Source organism: Onychostruthus taczanowskii, unplaced genomic scaffold (assembly GCF_017590055.1).
Source record: "Onychostruthus taczanowskii isolate IOZ18803 unplaced genomic scaffold, ASM1759005v1 scaffold270, whole genome shotgun sequence".
Classification (NCBI taxonomy): domain Eukaryota; kingdom Metazoa; phylum Chordata; class Aves; order Passeriformes; family Passeridae; genus Onychostruthus; species Onychostruthus taczanowskii.
Window position 1 is genome coordinate 93,047 of NW_024500018.1, and position 21,250 is coordinate 114,296.

At 35.9% G+C, this 21,250-nt stretch overlaps 1 protein-coding gene across 1 annotated transcript in view; it reads right to left on the reverse strand.

Annotated features, from left to right (window-relative positions):
- LOC121337491 (receptor-type tyrosine-protein phosphatase delta) overlaps positions 1-21,250 on the reverse strand; it is a gene marked incomplete at its 5' end in the record, with an annotated part of 82,820 nt that overhangs the window by 30,683 nt on the left and 30,887 nt on the right. The window contains 3 exons of the mRNA XM_041407631.1: positions 1,411-1,565; positions 2,096-2,215; positions 16,983-17,158. Coding sequence (XP_041263565.1) covers positions 1,411-1,565; positions 2,096-2,215; positions 16,983-17,158 — 451 coding nt within the window. The remainder of the gene's footprint in view (positions 1-1,410; positions 1,566-2,095; positions 2,216-16,982; positions 17,159-21,250) is intronic.

Here is a 21,250-nt window from a genome sequence, read left to right on the forward strand (position 1 = left end):
TCACTGCTGAGCAGCTTTGGAGGTATGCTATATATGGATCAAGCTAATGAAGTTGTAGCTGAAGAAATCTAAAATCCTAGGCAATAATTAAAATGTTTTAAGACCCTGTAAATGCAAGAACAAAATTATGCATCTCCATTCAAGAAACATTCAGCAAACTGTATGATATATTTGTGTTGTTATTTATAATTATTCCACATTTTTAATCCTGGTGTTTAAATAAACATTTAATATCTGTGTTCCATGTTCTCTGGTATTTTGTAAACAGTCTGTGCCTTTCAACATTTAAGTTCTGCTTACTTTGTCTTCCTTTTGAATTTATTTTTCCATCTTGTTTACAGGAGACTATTTCAATCACTTTAAAAGTGTTTAAATTATCAGATTCCATGGGTGGGTTATCAATATGAGAAGTCAAAACTAGACATGGTGGTATTCCTCAGGTTTTGGATGAAAAAAGCAAGACTGGTTTTCAAATACGCTAAGCATTTGTAACTTCAGAGATCCATGTATAGTAGCTCTCAGCCTTACTAATGGAAGGTATTCCAAAATGAAGTTCACAAGAAATAGTGATCTTAGGAAATTACTTTGAAAAGGGCTACACAGCAAGCTACACAATGTATGAAAATATAGCTCTGGAATGAGGGAACCCATCTTGGAGTTTATTTCAGTCAGAATTGGTATGTATGTTCTGATAATGTCCTTGTCAATATGATTTTAAGGCTTTCTCAAAGATCTGTTCAGCAAATTTCAAAGAAGCTGTATCTCTTTCTCTTCATTTTCCTTAGTCCCAACAAACAAAAAGCAGCTGACTTTTTTAATTCCAGTGTTATTAATTCATACCTTATAATGCCTGAAGAGGTTTGCTACTTTGCAAAAAAGCATGGAGCACTAATTTCCCTGCACCTGGGTTCAGCTTGTTCTGTAGGTACATCCTTTGCATTTTCAGCTCCTCAAAGTTCTAAACTGAGGATGCAACCTTGAATACAGATTCAGGTCTTACCTGAATTTATCTATCTTTATTCTCATGCTGGCTACTTTCTCACACAATATAAGTAATAATTTCAAAAAGTGTTTCATTGCTTAAAACCCACTTTTTTTCAACACTTAGACTCTTAAACCAATACCATCGACTTCCTTTTTCACATCACATTCAGATACATTTGTATTTTCCCTACAGACATCCTCCCTGGGGATCTTTTGACGTACTAAAATTAAATTAATTGTGCATAGACCAAATAAAATAATTCTAGGGTACCCAAGTTGGCACTCAGGTCCTTGGTTTGCAATGCAACCACCAATTTCTTTGACAGACTCCGAAGTCTGTTTGAAAGACAATCATACTTTTATCTGCAACAAAACAGAAAGCAGTAACCTTGACACACCATGCTTTGAAGAAACTTCTGGGCTTACCTGCAATGCACAACCATAGGTCCGGCATCAGGTGGGTTGCAAGTCTTGACTCGTCGCAGGAAAGCTAAGAATGGTGTTGGGTGTTCTGGGACACCATGGTCAGGCCAGGCAGTGAACTGGAATTGCCTCACTTCCCTTTTCTCACTTGAGCCATTCTATGAAATTTAAAAGTTTCATGACAAAACTGCTACTTGAGATAATATCGGCACTTTTCAGTGAAACAACTGCAAAAGCATATATACCAGTGAACGTTTTTAAATATGTGAGGCCAGCAAGAAAAAGAACTCTGGCTATGGAAGAAAATCCAAATTACAGATTCAAACAATGTAAGATCTTTAAATGTATACTTGTGCACCATAAGTATGCAGGTTTTTTATGGTGAGAGCTCTGCATTAACTCACAAAAATTCATGTTATCAGGAACATGTACTCTGTAGAAGTCTCAATAATCAGGGCTGTTGGAAAGAAACAAGGGGAAGGCTAGAAAGGAGGAGTAGGGGAGAAAGGGAATAAGGAAGTAAGGGAAAAAGGCACACAGGTAAGGCAGGAAGCAAAAGGAGAAAGGAGGACAAGGTTACAGGAGGGAGGCTGGTGATAGAAAGGAAAGAAGGAATGGGAGGTGAGGGAAAAAACTGCCAGCCTTTCAATTTAAAATTATATAGTAAGTATATATAAGTATATAATACCTTGTGAAGTGCAAATGTACGAACACAGTATGTTGCCAATTCAACAGTGTCTAAAAGGGTCACTTGGATTAGTCCATAAGTTTCTGTGCCTCTGCTTGGCCAGTATTGATCACACTTCACCTGCAGTGAAAAACACATTATCATTTCATACATTTAATACTGAAATTTATTACATATCTGACTGTATATCACCATAGGCTTTAAACATATGTGGAGACAGAATGGCCAGCTTCTAATACAAGAAATTTATTTTATCATCCACAAGAACTGCTCTTCTGGTAGTAGATTATATAATGTCTTCTTCCATTATGGGCAAGTTTAGTATGACAGATAATTGGGAAATGCTAATAAACATAGATACACTGAAGAAAAAAAAATTATAGTAGCTTAAAGTATGACCTGTATCTTCACTTTTCACACTCCATAACTTAATAACAGTACTAATTATTTCAACATAGGTGGAACATTTTTTTTAATATTTGCCATATTTTACAGGAGTCCCCAAACTTATAAACTACTGCTTTGATGTTAATATTTATTATGTATAGAAATATCTCAGGATGAACAAGTATGTTTTCAGAAATAATTTCAGTACACTGATAAATGAAAGGTCATCAGCAGCTATTAAGTGGACTGTGAGAAAAAAAAAAATTCCTTCTGAGATCAGTGCTCATCAGAGAAGAAGCGTATAATGAAATTGGGTCCACAGGCATTTAAAAAACATGGTTTGGTGGAGAGTTCATCCATCAAATTTTAAAAAAAACAGTACATTTAATTCAGAGGAATCTTAATTTTAAAATGACACAGTCTAGAATATTAAACTATGCAATAATTCTGTGTAAGATGACACATAAAAGAACCATATTTTTATCATCACTTCTAAATCTCAATAATTTGTTTCAGTTAAAAAGGGTATTTATAATGATAACTGTTAAGAAAACAGAGATGCTGAAACCCTAAACCCACCAAAAATGTAGTACAAAGCAGTATGGCAGTCAAGTAATTTAAAACATTTTACTTTCAGTGGCTGATGGGTGAAACAGAGTTGATCTCTATTCTATTTATAACAACACATTCTTACCAATTAGCCCTCCTACAGTACAGAAAAGAAGTTTAAACTGAGTCCAGTAACATCACACTGGGTTTTTTTAATACGTCTTCATTAATCACTCCAAGCCAGACTTACGAAATTCAGTGAGAACAGAGTAAATGTAATGAACAACAAAAGCAAAATATTACACAACATTTGCAGTAAAAAAAAAGTGAATTGTTATGCTAGTCCACGAGGAAAAGTGATTATTTCCCCAAAATGGAAAATTAAGATATGCATCTTTGAAACTTGTGTGTTCTCCAGGTTCTTCATTCTGAACAATACTCATCGAAAAAAGACTTGGTATGCTCTCCAGCTATCTAGACCCAAATAACTTTTGCTCACAGATCATTTTGTTTTGAGGCTCAGAGGTTACAGATCATTAATGGCTCACAAATCACAGTCTGAGAACAAGTAATCTAGATAAAGGAAAAAATTTTAGCCACTGAAGCAGGGGATAAGCATTAATTAGTGGCAAAGTAAAGGGAAACAATTTTTTACAGGCAATGATAATTTAATTTAGAGATAAGGAATTGCAATAAAGTAACTCAAATGTTTATTGATACTGTGCTATTAAAAAATGGCATTGATAGTGAAAAATTCTCTTATTAAGTAAATAAATAATTACTTCCTTGTGTCATTTACTAGAAGAGTAAGTACTGCAAATAGTTCACAAATATCCAGTATATATTTGCAAGATTCCTAGCACTTGCCCCCTTGGTTTTTGTAAATCAAACTGAAAAAGCATGTTTTCAATTGGGACATTTAAATATAATTATAGTAAATATAGCTTCACTTTTTAATTAATATAGAAACAGTGGAACATGTCTATATTGGTTACCTGTATTTTAAACAAACAAGTTGTGGTTTATTATTTTTTAATTCCCATGGAATTACACATTTTTTCATGGAAAGTGTTGATACATAATAACTGTAAATTGTAATCTTAGCAACTACAGGTTTACTCTGACTAAACATGGGTTTTTTGAAGGTTTTTTTAATTAATAAAAATTATTTTTTTTAATTAAAAGAAGAGAGAAAAGTTTAGCTGTGCCTTTGCATGCCTAAATATGTTCTCTTTACCATGCAGGTCTTACATATAAATTGTATGCTTATAGAAGCAGTACCAGCTTCCAGAAAGCATTCCTGAAAAATTAAACAGCTTGGAGTTTGCTAACAACAAAATTTGACCAGCTTCAAAATGACAGAAAATGCTTGTTTTATTTTTATTTTTTAGAGTAATCTAATGTTAAGGATTTACTCAGAAGGCTATTTTTTAGTCAGGCTGGGAAAAAAAATGTGCATGCTCCTTTATGTGGAGATTTTACTTGGGTTTTTTTTTAATGTACTAGTTTGTCTGACATAAACTTCAATTATGATATAATTTTTCTAAAATACTTTCTGTGAGAGCTACATGATGCAGAGGACTGCTGCTGGAAGCAGACAGCAAGTGTTCAACAAGAAACACAATTTGTAGTGTAGTATCTACATTATTTGGAAGTGGAAACTGATGAAAATAAGTATCAATTCTCTTAGAAAGAAAACCCGATTTCAGGTTGATGTGGATTTGACCTTCTGGAAGAGCACACATAAAGCATAAGTTGATTGAACTGCATCTTCTGTCCCTTTTGCCTATTGATTTTTCTCAGATCAAGAGGTCTTCTTCAGATATATGTCCTTATGTGGCTCCTACCCTCTTTTGCTCTGTGATCATAAACCTTATATTCCCAATACTCCTAACAATTCTCCCAATACTCCTAACAATTTAGAGTACAATTTATCTTTGTGAGAGATCAAGCAATGTTTCTATTGGACTTCACTGGCAGCAGAGGACCAGATAATACAAGTTAATTGGTAAGACTACTTTCAGAGACAGAGTCCTGTCCAAACCTTTTATTCTATGTTAAGATCCTAGTTTTCAGCTCTTGAAGTGGGAGAGGTTACACATCCTATCTTCTTTTCAGAAAAGAAATCTCAACCCCCTTGAGTCATCCAAAATTTAACACTAAATGTGAACAAGTCAATTTTGAAAGTTTTTGCCAAATATGTTCTTGCTTTAGCTTTTTGGCCTGTGTTTAAGTTCTGTGTAATAAGAGCCATTTCTCCCTTGCTTCTGTAAATTATTTGGAAAAAAAATTAATGTGGCAAAGTATGGTGATGATAATGCTAGCATTCTCCAGGCATACAATTACAGTGTTTTTATTGTCACAGTTATTTTCTAATATACCTTTGATGAGCCCTCGCCACATAGTCATCATCTTTCTCTCATCCATGTAGCCCCAAGTTCCAAGGGTTGATCTTTTGCCTAGTAGACTATACTGACCTGCACCCAACAATAGTTTTTCTGTGCCACTAACTGTACATGAGAACAGCTTTCACCAGTAATTATCTAATGATCTCTTGCCTGTGACTAAAGATGGCAAGATGAATGAAGCAGACATATGAGCATGAAATAATTCACTGGTAATTTAAGAGTGGTCTTTTTAAAGAGAAATGTAACTACAGGTACTGAAAAGCGTATCTTTCACTACTACTTTCATATCACCGAAGCACAGAATGACTAGGTTGGAAGAGACCTTCAAGATCATTGACTCCAAGCCATGCCCCAAGTTAACCTCAACTAAACCATGGCACTGAGTGCCACATCCAGTCTTTTTTAAACACATCCAGGGATGGACACTCCACCACCCCCCCGGACAGACCATTCCAGAACTTTATCACTCTTTCCATAAAAACCTTTTTCCCAATATGCAACCTATATTTCCCTTGGTGCAGAGGACTGTGTCCTCTTGTTCTGTCTGTTGCCGCCTGGAGAGAAAGACCGACACGCACCTGACCACAACCTCCTTTCAGGGAGTTGTAGAGAGTGATAAGGTCACCTCTGATACGTCATCCTACTGGACTCTGCCCATCCATCCAACCGTTCCAGGTCTCTCTGCAGAGCCCTCCTACCCTCCAACAGATCAACACATGATCCCAGCTTAGTGTTGTCCACAAACCTACTAATGAAACACTCAAACCCCTCATCCTTGTTGTCAATGAAGATATTGAAGAGAAGTGGCCCCAGCACAGACCCCTCAGGACACCACTGGTGCCTGGCCCCAGCTGGATGCAGCACCGCTCACCAGCACTCTCTGGGCCCGGCATCCAGCCAGTTCTGAACCCAGCAAAGAGTGCTCCTGTCCAAGCCATGGGCTGCCAGCTTTTCCAGGAGAGTGCTGCGGGAGACCATGTCAAAGGCCTTGCTGAAGTCCAAGTACACAACACCCACAGACTTTCCTGCATCCACCAGGCAGGTCACCTGGTCATAAAAGGAGATCATGTTGGTCAAACATGGCCTTCCCCTCCTAAAGTCATGCTGGCTGAGTCTGATACCCTGGCCATGCTGTAAGTGCTGTGTGAGCATACTCAGTATAAACTGTTCCATGACCTTAGCGGGTACTGGTCAGGCTAACTTGCCTATAATTGCCAGGACCCTCCTTCCCACAGTTTTGGTGAATGAGTGTCACATTGGCCAGCTTCCAGTCCTCTGGAACCTCACCAGTGAGCCAGGACTGTTGTTAAATGATGGAGAGAGGCTTCACAGGCTCATCTGCCAACTCCCTCAGGACCCTGCGATGGATCCCATCTAGTCCCATGGATTTATGAATATCCAAGCATCTCAGCAGTTCTCTGACTGCTTCATCCTGGATAACAGGGGGACCATTATGCTCCCTGATATCATCTCCCAACCCATGATCATAAATTGCACACTGCCAAAACCACTACATATGAAATCAGAGCAGCTCTCAAATGACTAAATACATTAAGAAACATTTTTAAGTACCATAGAATTGGATATAGCTAGAATATATAACTAATGATAGGCACAATCTCTTAACTTGCCTCTCAAACATAGACATATCTTCTTTACATTTCTTCCACTCAGACCATGCAAATCATTACTCTTTATGGAAGTACAAGTATTCAGTGAAAGCAAAGCTGTAAAAACATGCAAATGCATCCTTTTTCATTAAAAATGAGAAGCTTGAGACATTTTCAGACTTGAAGGGTTTCAGCTACAGAGTTCCTAATATTCCTGGATATTCACACTTCAACAAGTCATAGACACTAGAGAGCATGCTTCTATGCATCAACAGAGCTGAAGGAAGTGTATTTCCATATGAACATATGAATACAAAGATTCCTGACATTCAAGGGTAGAGAAATAATTTTCCAGTATAAAGTTCCATCATCATGCTGAAAAGATCCTTCAGGTGATTCTTAACATGGGTACCAGCTGTTACAAGCCATCTAAGATTATAAGGATAAAACAAAAAAAGATCAGGAAAGAAACAGAAAACTAGTGTAAGGTAGATCACATATAGCACATGATTTGCTGTAAGAATAGCATATTAATTTTGCTGAATCTAGAATATAAAATAGAACATAATTTCTTGCTCTGGTTTTCTTACTAAAAAAGACTTTTGCAGACAGAATTTTCTATAGTATTTTCAGATGATCTTCCTTCAAAAACAGAAGAATAATAAATTATGTTGAATGGCAATAATAATTCTGCAATAAGAAAGCTAGTGACAACTGTTGGGGGTGGAACTGTCTCAAACCCTATCAGGATAATTTACTGCCTCAGACATTTCAGCTGATGTTTTGTCTCCAAACAGATGTTACTCTGAAGCCATTTTCTTTTTTCAGCAATGCCTTGCCACCTAAGGATTAGGCTGATTTGAGTCTAAAGCTTAAAGACACTGACAATAGTATTTGACATTATAATGCAAAGACTAAAAAAAAAAAAAACAGAGTACAGACACATGTTTTTCGATTTTATTTGAACAAGATTTGCTCTCGTGTCACTCATTGACTTCAGTCTAGCTTTAAATGAAAGATTAAAATATAAATTCATAGTCATAAATAAGTTTTGAATTTTGGTCTTAATTACAGCAGCCACCAAAAAAAAAAAAAAAAATCCAGTAAGAATCTGGAGGCAACACAAATGAGCCATAGGCTAATCAATTCATAACAAGCTTTAGTCCTCTACTAAGGCTTCAAATACACCCTCATGACACCGCTACTTTCTGGAATTTCTGAGATATGATTAATAAGTTAACAGTTAACACTGAAAGATAATTGATTAATGAAAGAAATTATCCCCAGAATTTTTCCATTCTGATCCTTATGAAAGAGTGTGGTATGGCTATTAAAACAAAAGGAAACAGATATTGAAAGGAATATTTGGCATGTTTAGAAGTGTTCGTCTCTATCTCAATTTTCATCTTCATCTGTATAAGCAAAGAACAGTTCAAAACTGTATTGCTGATATCAATGTGACATGCCTTTTTTGAGCTCTTTCTAACAGCAGGGAAGGCATGGTTTTAATGAATTCATTTTGAAGGATGAGTCTGCCAAACAGTTAAGCTCAGCAAGATTTTCCAAAAAATGTCTTGAAAAGGTTTAAATGAATGGACTGACTGGCAAAGTGAATGTGCTGACTACTTTTTGTTTCATCTTCTTGTACTCAAGGCTGATCACTCTGTACAGCCTGAATAATCCTTTCACTGAATAAGATATTACAGCATGAGGAACATATTGAACATTTCAGCCTGCTATTCAAGTGCTGTAATGAATATCTACTATTTTCCATAAAAGAGAACTACCTCTTTAAGCTGATATGAATATTATATAAAATATCAGTGAAACAAAAGGATCAAAAGAAAGAAACATCAGATAAAAAAAATATTATTATTATTATGTCTTTGGTTCACTTGAAACAGAACTAATACATGAAAAGGTATATTGGAAGGTATTTTGTGGACCTAGATGTCTCAGTCTAGATTTTGATTTTTTAATGCAACTTCAAGTCAAAGTGAAGCTATAGCTATAGCTAGTTTAATACATAGATGAAATTCTTTATCTCATAAATGTATTTCATACAGTTCCTGTTATGTGAACCAGAAAATTCCCCTAGCAAAAGCATTGATTACCAACTTCAGTATCCATCTGTATCCATTAACTTCCCTAGAACACAGGACAAGCTCTGTAAATTATGTAAAATGTTAAAAAAAAAATATTGTTTTTCAGAGACACCTCTTAGAAGAACTTAAATTTTCCTGATTTGTTGCTTGCCATAAAGGACAACTGGCCTTGAGTTTTTCACCACAAAGGAAAAGTAGAATCACTTTTTGATAATCAATACTAAATCCACTCTCTGACATTTTCGAGCTCCAAATTGCTTGACAGAACACTGTGTGCTGAAGTATCACACTACAATGCTAAACCAAATATGAACTAATCATGTGTCCAGAGAGGGCCACAAAGCCACTGAAGGGTCTCAAATGTAAGTCCTGTGAGGAGTGGCTGAGGATACAATGGTTGTCCAGTCTGGAGAAAAAAAAGTTCAGGGGGTGCCTTATTGTGCTCTAGAACTACCTGAAAGGAGACTGTGCGAGGTAGGGTCGATCTCCTTTTCCAGGCAACCAGCAACAGGAAAAGAGGAAAAGGCCTCAAACTGCAGTAGGGGAGGTTCAGGTTGTATACCAGGAAAAAGTTTCTTCACTGGAAGAGTGGTTAAGCATTGGAACAGGTTTCCCAGGGAAGTGGGGAAGTCACCATCCCTGGAAATGTTCAAAAAATGAGTGGACATCTCACTTTCTAATATAGTTCAGTGGGCACAGTGATATTTGGTAAAATGTTGGATTTTATTAAGGTCTTTTCCAACCTTAATGATGATAAGATTCTACGTTCACTCAATTTTGAAAATAAACAGAATTTTTAATCTTCTAACTCAAAATGTCAATGGGCATTTTCTACATGTGGCATAGTTCCTCTGTCTGGATTAGAAGAATTATATGAGGTAGTAGCGTATGTCTTACCTGAAGCACAAAGCAAAGAAATTAAGAAAATAAAATCAAATTACAGAGTTAGAATATGGTTTTGACTAAACCACTTGCTGTATACTTGCTTCAGGGAAATAGTATTTTTATAGAAAACCATCAGTTTACCCTAACAGCTAAAAGAAACCACACAGAATATAACACAAAAAACCTAGTTGGCTGCCTTGAAAAATACTTTTGGCGATACCAAAAGTTAATATTGCCAGATCGAGACCATTTCAGGTAAGACTCTGGTGCAAACAGTTCTTGAAAGCTTACAATGGAAGAGACTGCACACAATATCCTACAAAGCTTGTTCCATTATTGACATTACATTTTGGAAGCTCCTTAATAGTTCAATATAAATCACCTTTGCTGCACAGCTTACTTCTTCCTTCTTAAAGCCCCAAAGGCAGGGAAAATGGCTATGCAATTTTTTAACAGCCTTTCATGTGCTGAAAGACTACTGTGATTTTCTTCACTGTCTTATATATAAAAAAAATCTTACTGTTTCTCCAGCATCTGATCACTGTTCTCTTTTAGATTCTCTCTAATTTACCGACATGTTTTCACATGGGGCATTCATTTTGTATATTCTCACCTTCAAATGTATATAAGCTGAAATAACCAGGCTTTGAGCATATTTAGTGTGTAAAAGCAAAATTAACCCTACTTATAGTACGGCATTTCCATAGCTATTTTACTGGATGATATTCATAGTCTGAATTTTAGTTGAGGAACCTTGGCACAGCTCTTCCACCTGAAATGTGCCTAGAAAAAGCAACTCTAAGCTTTATTGCATTAGATTCTTGCATGCATTAAGCATCTATGACTGACTACATTTCAGTCATAGAAATTGAGAGCTGACCACGTTCCTGCCCTTGTGAATCCTTCCATAATAAACAATTATGACTGAGTTTTACAATTCTGACATTACAACTGGTTACTTGACCTCGTGAGATGTGTAGGAATTCTTGGACTGTGCCCATGGCATTCTGTTGCAATGAAAAAAAACCCAGTACAAGCCTACACATTTTTATTTTTGTAAATCTGGTGAACAAATGGTGTACTTGATTTTGTTTTTCTTTTTTCCCTGCAGTTCTCTCATTCATTCTTCATCTGACTCATATCTTAGCATGCAGCAAGCACTAAAGAAGTGAAATAAAATTCTGATAGTACACTATTGGTACATAAGGTATTGGTTAGCCATTAAAACATGGGAATGAACAATGACAAAACTGCATATTTAATTCCTCTTTAGTAAAACAATACATTTTAGTATGAAAAAATGCCATCAGCAAATGTGTCCTAACTACTGATATCTGCTGACTTACATGCTAATGTACCACCTACCAGCTAAAGACATGATTTTGGTTGCTACAAAGCATAGCTAAATTTTCTCTTTATATTTTCCTATATAAATATATTTCACAACTTAAAAATCCCCACATTTTTACACACCTGTGCTGCCCCATATAGAACACCAGTGAAAGTTTTCTGCAAAAATCAATTCTATTTTGCCTAAATACAGTAGAACACAGGTGCACTTGGGACCATATTGACAATATTCTTAAATTAATTTTTAAGTGCACCTCTTGCTGACTTCTCTATTCCTTTAGTGAAAATGTCTAATTGTCACTTATTTTTGATGCAGAGTTTTGACAGATAATACCTCCAGTATTACCCAGTATTATACTTAAAATTTGCTGCAGAAGCCTTGCACAACACATGGAAAACTAACTTCATTACAATTGCATAAAAGTCTGCTGCATCCATATCATACAGAAAAGAAAACTGCATTCTTTGTTTTCTGTGCTTATTACTTACTGTGGTGCATGTACTCTTGCTTTGTCTTACATATGAAGTCAGATAGATTAGATATCAGTGCCTACTCTGCCATCAACAAATGAGGATTCAAGAAAACTCTTAGCAACATGCACATTTTGAGTAAAAACTTGAAAGGCTCTTCCCAGACCTGCCTTTATTTTTTCCTTACCTATAGCAAGACTTCGAAAGCTTTGGTTCCCAATTTCTGTTTCAAATCTGTTTTTACTAAGTAGTCCCAATATACAATTACATTTTCCAGTCATTGTGGGTTTTGTACTAGTTGAACTTGAATAAATCTTCCCTGATTTAATTCATGATATCCTCTTTAAAAAAACCTATCAACCTACCAAGCAAAACAAACACCAAATAATTATTTTATCTACTTGATATTTCTACTGTTACCCATTTTCCATTTTTCTTACAAATGGAATAGTCTATAAATCTATAAAATTTTTGTTGAAATACTCAGACACAAATGTTCTGATGCCTGACACTTGGAATAACAGGAGTTCCTATTTAGGGTTTCAGCAATACCAGGAAAAGTCCATTTACCATTTCTTGTGACAGTGCCATCTCTCCTGACTCTCTCAGGTGTCAGTGACAAGTTGAGAGACAATAAGTCCAAGGACTTTTAATTATCTTTTGATGTTTTTATGGAACAAATACAGGACCCATGCAAATAGTCCCATGTATATGAATAATGGGGAATAAAATCTGAGACAGTATACATCACTTTTCTATTGGGCTTGTTTTGATCTCCCCGTTCCCAATGAAGACTCAGAATTCAAGATGTTAAACCTTGACAAACCAAGATGATTATTCTACGAGTATGGTTTTTTAGATAATTTTTGCTTATAATATTGATGATGATATCCACTTCATGACAGCCAAATAGGTGTTTGGATCAGGCTAACAGAATGCCACAAATATAGTTCCCTCATGTATTCATTTAGTCATTTGCAAATTTGAATGAAGCTGATAGTATCACTGTTAAAACTAAAGCCTTCCTCATCAGTAAAGAAGTTCAGAACCTGGCTCAATATCAATTTGATATTGACATTATACTGTTATTTAGCTTCTAGTATTTGAATACTTGGTAGTGTCACTATATTTTCATTTAGCTTTGACCTGATTGGGTTTTTTTTTGTCAAAAGATTTTAAACCAAGGCAATGGGGTCCCAAGGCATAAAATATTGTAATGAGGTTAATGAAGGAAGTATTTTCTATCAGTTCCAAGATAACACAGCAAATGCGTTCAAAATACCGAATTACAAAGCAGAGAAGGAAAGTGGACAATCTACAACAGTAGATTGCAAGTGGACAATCTACAACAGTGTCCTGCCCTGAAAAAGGAGGAAAGACTATATGCTTCCTGTTAGAGGCAACGTTTGTTATAAAGAGATATTTTTCACCTGATCATTCACAAAATTCACAACAGCACATGGGCACTCAGAACATTCAATTAGTTGAGAGAAGCAAAAAAACTGCACCCAGAACTCAACAACAACAACAACAAAATTTAATCTGTACTGCTTGGGGTAGAGGAGAAGAGAGAGAAGTTGGAAAGAGAGGCATCATACATTAAAGTTTTACTAATTTACATGTTTCCTTAGTATAACACATAACTGGGTTTTTTTTTATCTCAAATTTATAACCTTCAATATTGTTTTATTTCACTAAGATTAAACTCGTATCTGTGACAAAAATGCTACTAACACTGTTCCGTGCACTGCCAATGTGTATAATCCTTTTTGATACAAATTATTTTCATGGCAGCTGAATGATGGAAGCTGATGATGACTTTCTCTTGTAGTCTGGTTTAGGTCAAGGGAAATTCAGGTGATGACATTTAATATGAAACCAACTAAGTGTGAAAGGTTATAAGTGAAAGATCTTTTTTCCTGCAGCTTCCTTATAGGCAAACAAATGAATAATGAATTCACTGTAACATCTTCATTTGATCTACTCAGCTGTAAAATATGAACATTCTTAAATCTGAAGTCACTCAGACATCTAACACATGCTAATGAACCAACTTGGTTTCTGGAGATGCAATTAAAATCCTCATCTTTATCTATGCAGTCCAGGTTATAAAGGCTGATACCAGGCTGCAGGACTACATAATGCAAAAAAGCTAGCTAAACAGAAATGACGACATGGAAATAGAAAGCAGAAAGTCTGAGAAAAAATCTTGCCTTGCAGCAGGAACAATGATCAATGATCAGTCTGCCAAGACACAAAAGCAATCAAAACAGAATCAAAGGAGAAAGAGAAACAAAATTAGCAAAGCTCTTCATCCCTAATGATATGTAACAGTGCTTATATTTCATGTTTGAAATCTCACTTGTTTTTCTTCTACAAGAATATGCTATATAGAAATGACAGCACGAGAAAAAATAGCAATGTAATGCCATCACTGGGTTTTTTCCCTGCACTGGGATTCCCACTGCTGCCTCACCATCAATGCCATTAAGTACATTACATGCATCTACTGTATTAGAATAGGTAACTGGTATGCCATATTCATGGAGCTGCTGACTCTGAGATTGGGTGCTGAGTTATGTTTTGGATGGCTGGTACCTAATGCTCTGCCATGAATGCATGAACACAGAAGGCGCTAAATTATGCACAAAAAATACACAAATATAAGCACTGAATGCATGAGCAATCCGTTGACTAGAATGTCTAGTTTCTCATTCCACTTAGAGAATGTATTTCTTCTGAATGCTAATAACTTACAGAGGTGATTACTATTCTGATCAGTGTTTTTTTAGGGTGCAGCCAACAAAGGCTAGAGTTAGCTTAAAACTCTGCTAGGCAATTATTGGAGAGAATGAGAAGAATTTCATTTAGCTACATCAAAACATCCTTCTAGACAGTGGCTGTCTGTGGCCTGCAATATTAAGATAAACTTTCAAGTACTTAAGTATACCTTTTGCAAAGGGCTGCTTATTAGGAACTGATTTTTTCTTTCCTCTGGTGTCATTTACCAGCAACTTTAAAGAATTAATTAGTGAAGAAATGGACAGAATTACATTTTCTCAATTCCAAACAGGCAGTGCCTGGACTAGACAAGGTCTGTAGACCCAAGATAAAACTAAAAATCCTGCTAAAATTACTGTGTGCTATGTACTAATTGCCATCAGGTAAAAGCATTGGTGTTAATGTAGGTTGAAGTTACATGTGAGAAGTGACTCTATAATTAGAATGCTATACATTGCTTGAACTGCAAAAAGCCTACTCTACTTATAGAAATGACGGACAGGGTAAAAGAATAAATATATATGTTTTGGTAAGCCTCCAGAAAAGAATGACTGCTGCCAAGAGGTTCAAGTTACGTAATCATTGCAATTATAGGTATCCAACCATATGAAAAAGACATCAATGCCAACACAGTATAGCATTAGGCTTTATGGTGCCCTCCACCCTGTTCCAAGCTAACACATGCTGAAATATTTTCATTTTGAAATGGAGCTCATCCATGAACTACTGAAATATCAACTATTATCCAGTTACCTCTGTAAGATACTTTTACTGATTTAAAACCAGTCTGGATGATAAATCTTCTGTCCTCCTCTGTAATGTCTTTCTATATTACTGAACTCTTCTTGAACCCTCACATTTATAGCATTTTTTAACTCATTGCACAGAGCCTTTGAAACCCTAGCTTTTTCCACCTTCCACCTACAGTCCTGCAGCCTGCTTCCCCCTTGCAGCTTCCTGCCCCTTCACACAAGCTTCTAGGACAGAGTACCTCAGAATGCTTGCAGCAGTGTTTTTCTGTAACACTCCTGTTTGTTATTCACCTCCTGGGTTTGAAAACCCTTCTACTATTGTTGGCAGGGTCCCAAGGGAAGTGATTACCACTGATGTTAGAATCACCATTCCCTTCTCCCACTTTCTGATTTCTATGTTTGGTTGAAGTTTCTGGCTTATGATGTAGGCCACATAATTGTGTTTGCAGAAAGCTCAGCAATGAACCAGCTGTGCAGCACTCTGTCTAGCCAATGTGTGCTCCCTGCAATGGTAACAGTACCATGAGCACAAACAACCCATGAGAACTTCAAGTACCTCTTGACACAAAATACTGTTACTGTAGAAAAAGTTTGATAGAGGAACTGCCACTGATGGCTAAATACTTGTTTGCCTTCCTAATTGCTGCTGCTGATTTTTCTCATTTCTCTTTCTCCCCATCTTTCACTTCTTCTTCTCTTCTGTTATTTTTTTTTCCTTTTGCTCCTTCCTCTCCAATAACATCCACTGTTAGAACTGATAAATGCTACCAAATATGGACCCACTAGTAAATCTTCATGCAACACACCATGAGCTGTTGCTACACTTTCTATCACTTTCTTTATCTTATTAAAAAACTAATTATTATTTTTTATTTCCCTTTACATATAGCACATATTTTACTATAACTCTTCTAATAATATAATCTAGTTTTATTATTTGAATAGTATCATGATATTACCAGAACAATATCTGTATGTTTCAGTGCTTTACTTTCCTAATTTTACTTTGGTCTGCAAGATTGAATTTGAAATACCACCAATAATTTTGTATTCTGTTATTGCATGTGCCATTGTAATTTTCCTAGCTACCAGCATGTGCACAAAAAAAAAAAAAAAAAAAGTTTCTCAAGCAAATCCAAATCCTCATTGATGCTAAATAATGGTGAATCTATACCATTTAAAACTGAGAACTGAAAGCTGTTGACATACATTACCGGATGATACAATCATATTCATATTGCTACAGAGGAAGTGACTCTTTTCATCACCCCATAAGATTTCCAACATGATTAAAAAAAAAAAATTAAACAACCCCCAAAATTATTGTGATCAGAAAAATTAAAAATTTTCCAGAGCATAAAAAAATACCAAATAAATGTCATGATTTTGCAGTCTCATAGTGAAATAAATAGTTCCTATATAGAAGTAATTTTCATGGTGCAGACACTTTTAACTCGTGGTAACCTAAAAAAACCCCTCAATTTTTACACCTATAAAGAAGACGGACAAACATACATGAAGGAAACAAAACACTGACATTAGTAGTAACTCAGGCACAATATTATTAATCTTGCATAAATTTTCCTTACCCTGGACCTCTCCTCTAGTTTTGTCATCATGACGACTGTTGCACCTTGTTGTTCCCACATCATCCTCCAGAAGTCACCAAAGGTTTCTGGCAATGCCCCCTGCGTTGCTATATAAGCATTCTGCTTCCTGTATCCATCTATGTAATTGGCATTGATATAGTCGCTGCCTGGTATGCCTGCAAAGAGAGGAGAGTGAAAACACAGGGCAGAGTTCCTGTGCCGTCCTGTTTTGCAAGGGCTGAACAATCCCGTGACACTGGATTTGATGAATCTTGGCTTGCTGTGTGACAAATAGTGCATGGGTACTTACAAGTGAGTGTAGGCCATTTGTGGAGTCAAGAGGCATGGTGGTCTCTCTGGGAATAGCTATTCTTTTGAAACAAGAGACTTTGTGTGATAAGAAGTATAAAATAAGCCTGAAAGTCTGTATCAGGCAGAGAAACCTGGGGGTCAACATAGCAGCATTCAAAAGCTTGTCGGATGCTGCTTGCAGACACCCAAATATGGCAACGCTATCTGGGACAGGCCCCCTTGAGGATTCTCAATCAGGCATCCTGAGTAGGTTCCTCAAACATTCTTGTTGAGGTCATTGTATTTCCTTTAAATACAGACGGAAAAAAAAATGTCATCAAAACTATTGATATCACTGCCATATTCATTTTCTTCATTAAATGCGAAGATAATTATGAGTTTTATTGCAACAAAACACATTATGTATGTCAGATTTAAGAAACAGTGAAATTTTCTATATGGTGCATGCACGAAATAAAGTCCTTTGCAAGACTGAATAAGAATTAAAAGCATTAAACGTAGTGGGATCCAAGAGTTGTGTGCACATGGGACCTACAGCATTACTTACTTTGGACAAGACTTATACAGGAACTTTGGCTGTGTCTACCAGACAAATGTCCATTCTTAGAGCCCCATAGGAAGCAGGCCAGTTCCTAACTGCAATCTACATAACACAGGGTATGCCATAGGATGCCTGGACTTGGAACATGCTGCCTACCTAGGCCAAGGAGGTGTATTGACTGTAGCAAAGTCACATTACTAGTCTGCACTAATAAGGCAGGCATGCTCATGGAAATGGATAAAAATGGCCTTAAAATTCTCAGACCACTGCTGAATTCAGCAGTGCGGTGCTCAGCTTTTAGCTCAGACTACATGTGTGTTGAACGATAAAGCACTGAGGGAACCATTTTTATGTCACTGCTGTTGCTTTAACAGATGACTAGAGAAAGAACTACGATACTCATGTGAGATCTCAGTGCTGGCTGAATGGCTAAGCAGTGTTAATTAGATGAATATAGTTACCTGCAACTTAGTAAGTTTTGTTGAAGTAATTGACAGAAGTTAAGCATTTGAGCAGAAGTTAAGCATTTGAGCAGAAATGAATGACTTATATTTATGCAGCCAATTTCCATGCACAAGTCTACAACCCCAAGAAATGGTTTAGGTTCCACAAACTCTTTCAATAGAGAGTCAAGGTGGTGATTCCAGCTCCAGTTTCATTCTACAGCCATGACTGTTTTATCTCCACAAAGCAACAAAATTGAGTTTCTTTGGCTACGAAGCAGAATAAATTGTAAATAAATATTTCCTGAGATCTTTGTCTGAAACAAAATCTTCAAATTGATTCAAATGCATTATCTCCTGCTGGTGATCCCAAATCAGGAATTACTGGAGCTGCACACTCCTGTCTTTCCTGGCTATAAGCAGTACACATCTGAAAATGTCTTCCAAAATATTTTGAATTTGAATGGAAATTAGGGGTACCTCTTTAAAATTGACTGTTGCTTTTAAGCTAAAATTTTAATTCTTTCAACACTCATTCAGGATAAACCTGAATGTTTCATTCCACTACTTACTTAGTAGTGAATGAACCCATAAACTGAATGTCACAGTAAGTGAGATCCAATATAATCTGGAAATTATTCAGGTTATGGGTTACTGCAGCTATAGTCTAGCAAAAAAAAATTTACCTTCATGCTTGATAAAGTTCCATATATGTTCTTGTTTCATATGTTCAAATCATATTTAAACTAAATTTTTGTTTTAACTTTCCAGACACAATTAGAAGAAAAACCTGACAAAATATTTCAGAGATAGAAAGACGTTGTAACTTTAGGGTTACAAGAGAGGCAGAAAATGGCATTCCTCAGGCAAGATACAAGAATGGACAGGGAGACTGTCTGACTGATTCCACTTGACTGAAAGCCTCTTCCAGGAGAAAAATAATACAAAATATAAAACATGCTAACCTGCATAGTCTACAGCTGAAAAGCATGATTTCCTTCCATGAAAGGCAGAAAGTGGAGCTCAAAAGCTACGCTCTTGTAGACCTGAAGCTGTTTTACGTGACACTTCTTATTGTTGATATTGGAATTAATTATATAGAAAATATAACTGCTAGGCAGAATGCTGTATTCTCTTCCTTTATCAAGATAATAAAACTTCTTTTCACAAAACAGATGAGAAAGAAGAATGAAACTAACAGGAGAAATCTACACCAACTGTGTATTATTACCAAAGGAACTGAGAAAGCTGGTAACAAATGTTTTCTGCATAAATTAGAATTATATTATGATGCCTGGTATCATACTTTGAAGCACATGTTAGAAATAAAAGCCTGAGGAAAAAATGAAAAACAACACTTAGTAAAGTGGTTAAATGATCTTCTGGGAAAGCTGTCCTCTGGAACTAGTAATGCACAAACTCAGTGTGAAAATTAAGGATGAGAACTACTGCAAGCTGTTCCCTAAAGAATGATCTTTACAAATTTTAGCAACTAATACTAGTACCTGATGTAAAAAAATTCAGAATACCTAAAATTGTAAATTCTCCTTCTACTTGCTAATTTGTATTCAATTTATTGACAAACTATATTAAAATATATAACTTCTAAATTAAATAAATTCTAATTCTTTAAATTAGAACGAAGAAAATCTTCCAGATTGTATCTTCCTTCATCTAAGATTCAATTACTGACAAATGCAAAGAAGACCTCTTCAAATATAGACTAATTTGGAAATTTTCACTGTGTTTCTCCTCTTTATTTCTGTAAAGTGGACATGAAAAATTCTGTATGTCCTTTAGCTAGAAAAATTATTTAGGCAAGTCAGGTTCACTGCATCAAATGAGGATATACTTGGGACATGCACATGAAAATCCATTTACCACAGGCCCTGAGCAACTATTCATGAATTAAACAATGAAGTATTCAAAAAAAAAAAGAAAAAAACAAAAAAGACAAACAAAAACATGTTGCTCCAATACTTGCACTGAGATTCGCATTAAGGATTTATCTCTAGCAGAATACAGTACTCAATAGTACTGTACAGTACTCAATAATACTTGATCTGCTGAGATCAAGAGAACAACTTCATTCAGAATGCTCAGCTCCATTGTCTCTAACTCACACAGTATCCATTAGGGATGTTCTGTGTTCTCCATCCACTCTCACAGTCCCTTTAAGTATCATGCCCATTTCTCACAGAGTCTCTTTTCATCACTCTCTTCATGCATGACCTCAGTTTCACATCATGCTCCAAAATCTTTAAAGCCCTCTAGGGAAGGTGCCTCATGATAAGAGGACTAATGAATTTGTTAAAAATAACAAATACAAAACTTGAATATCTGTAAATATCTACAATGACAAAGAATAAAAATTCATCAAAGACAAGTAAATCTAAATATTAAAATTTCCCTTTATGAAATTACTTTCTGGCCATAACCTCATTCTGAGCTGATAAAACGAAACAATTTTGTGTCAAGTCCAATAGTGCAAAAACAATCAAATGACAGCCACTCTGACTGCAGTACAATGAAATCCTCCAAACTTTTGTTGGCTGCCATAGCTTGAAGGCAACATACCCACAAGCACAGCAGCAATTGCCATCATTACTTAAATTTGAGTTTCATAGTTAAGAGAGGTCAGTTGTTCTGTAAAAGCATGGGTCAAGAAAGGGACAAAGCAACCAAATTCTGTAATATTGATAGGAACTTTACGTAAGTCTTTTGGCATGACTGTGATTTACTGTACTTTTAGGATGACATACCTGAAGTATAAATTTAGGGTAATCTATGCAGTATAACCTGACTTTTATAATTTTCATGAAAGCAGAGACATAGTTTCTGCACAAGAAGTCAGTTAAAGACCAAGCTCCTGAACCATGATTCTAACATAACTATTTTCTAGTAGCATTTTCAACTATGGTGATGAATGACCAGAGTCTGCAATCTCTTTATTTAGCCAGACAGGAGTTAAG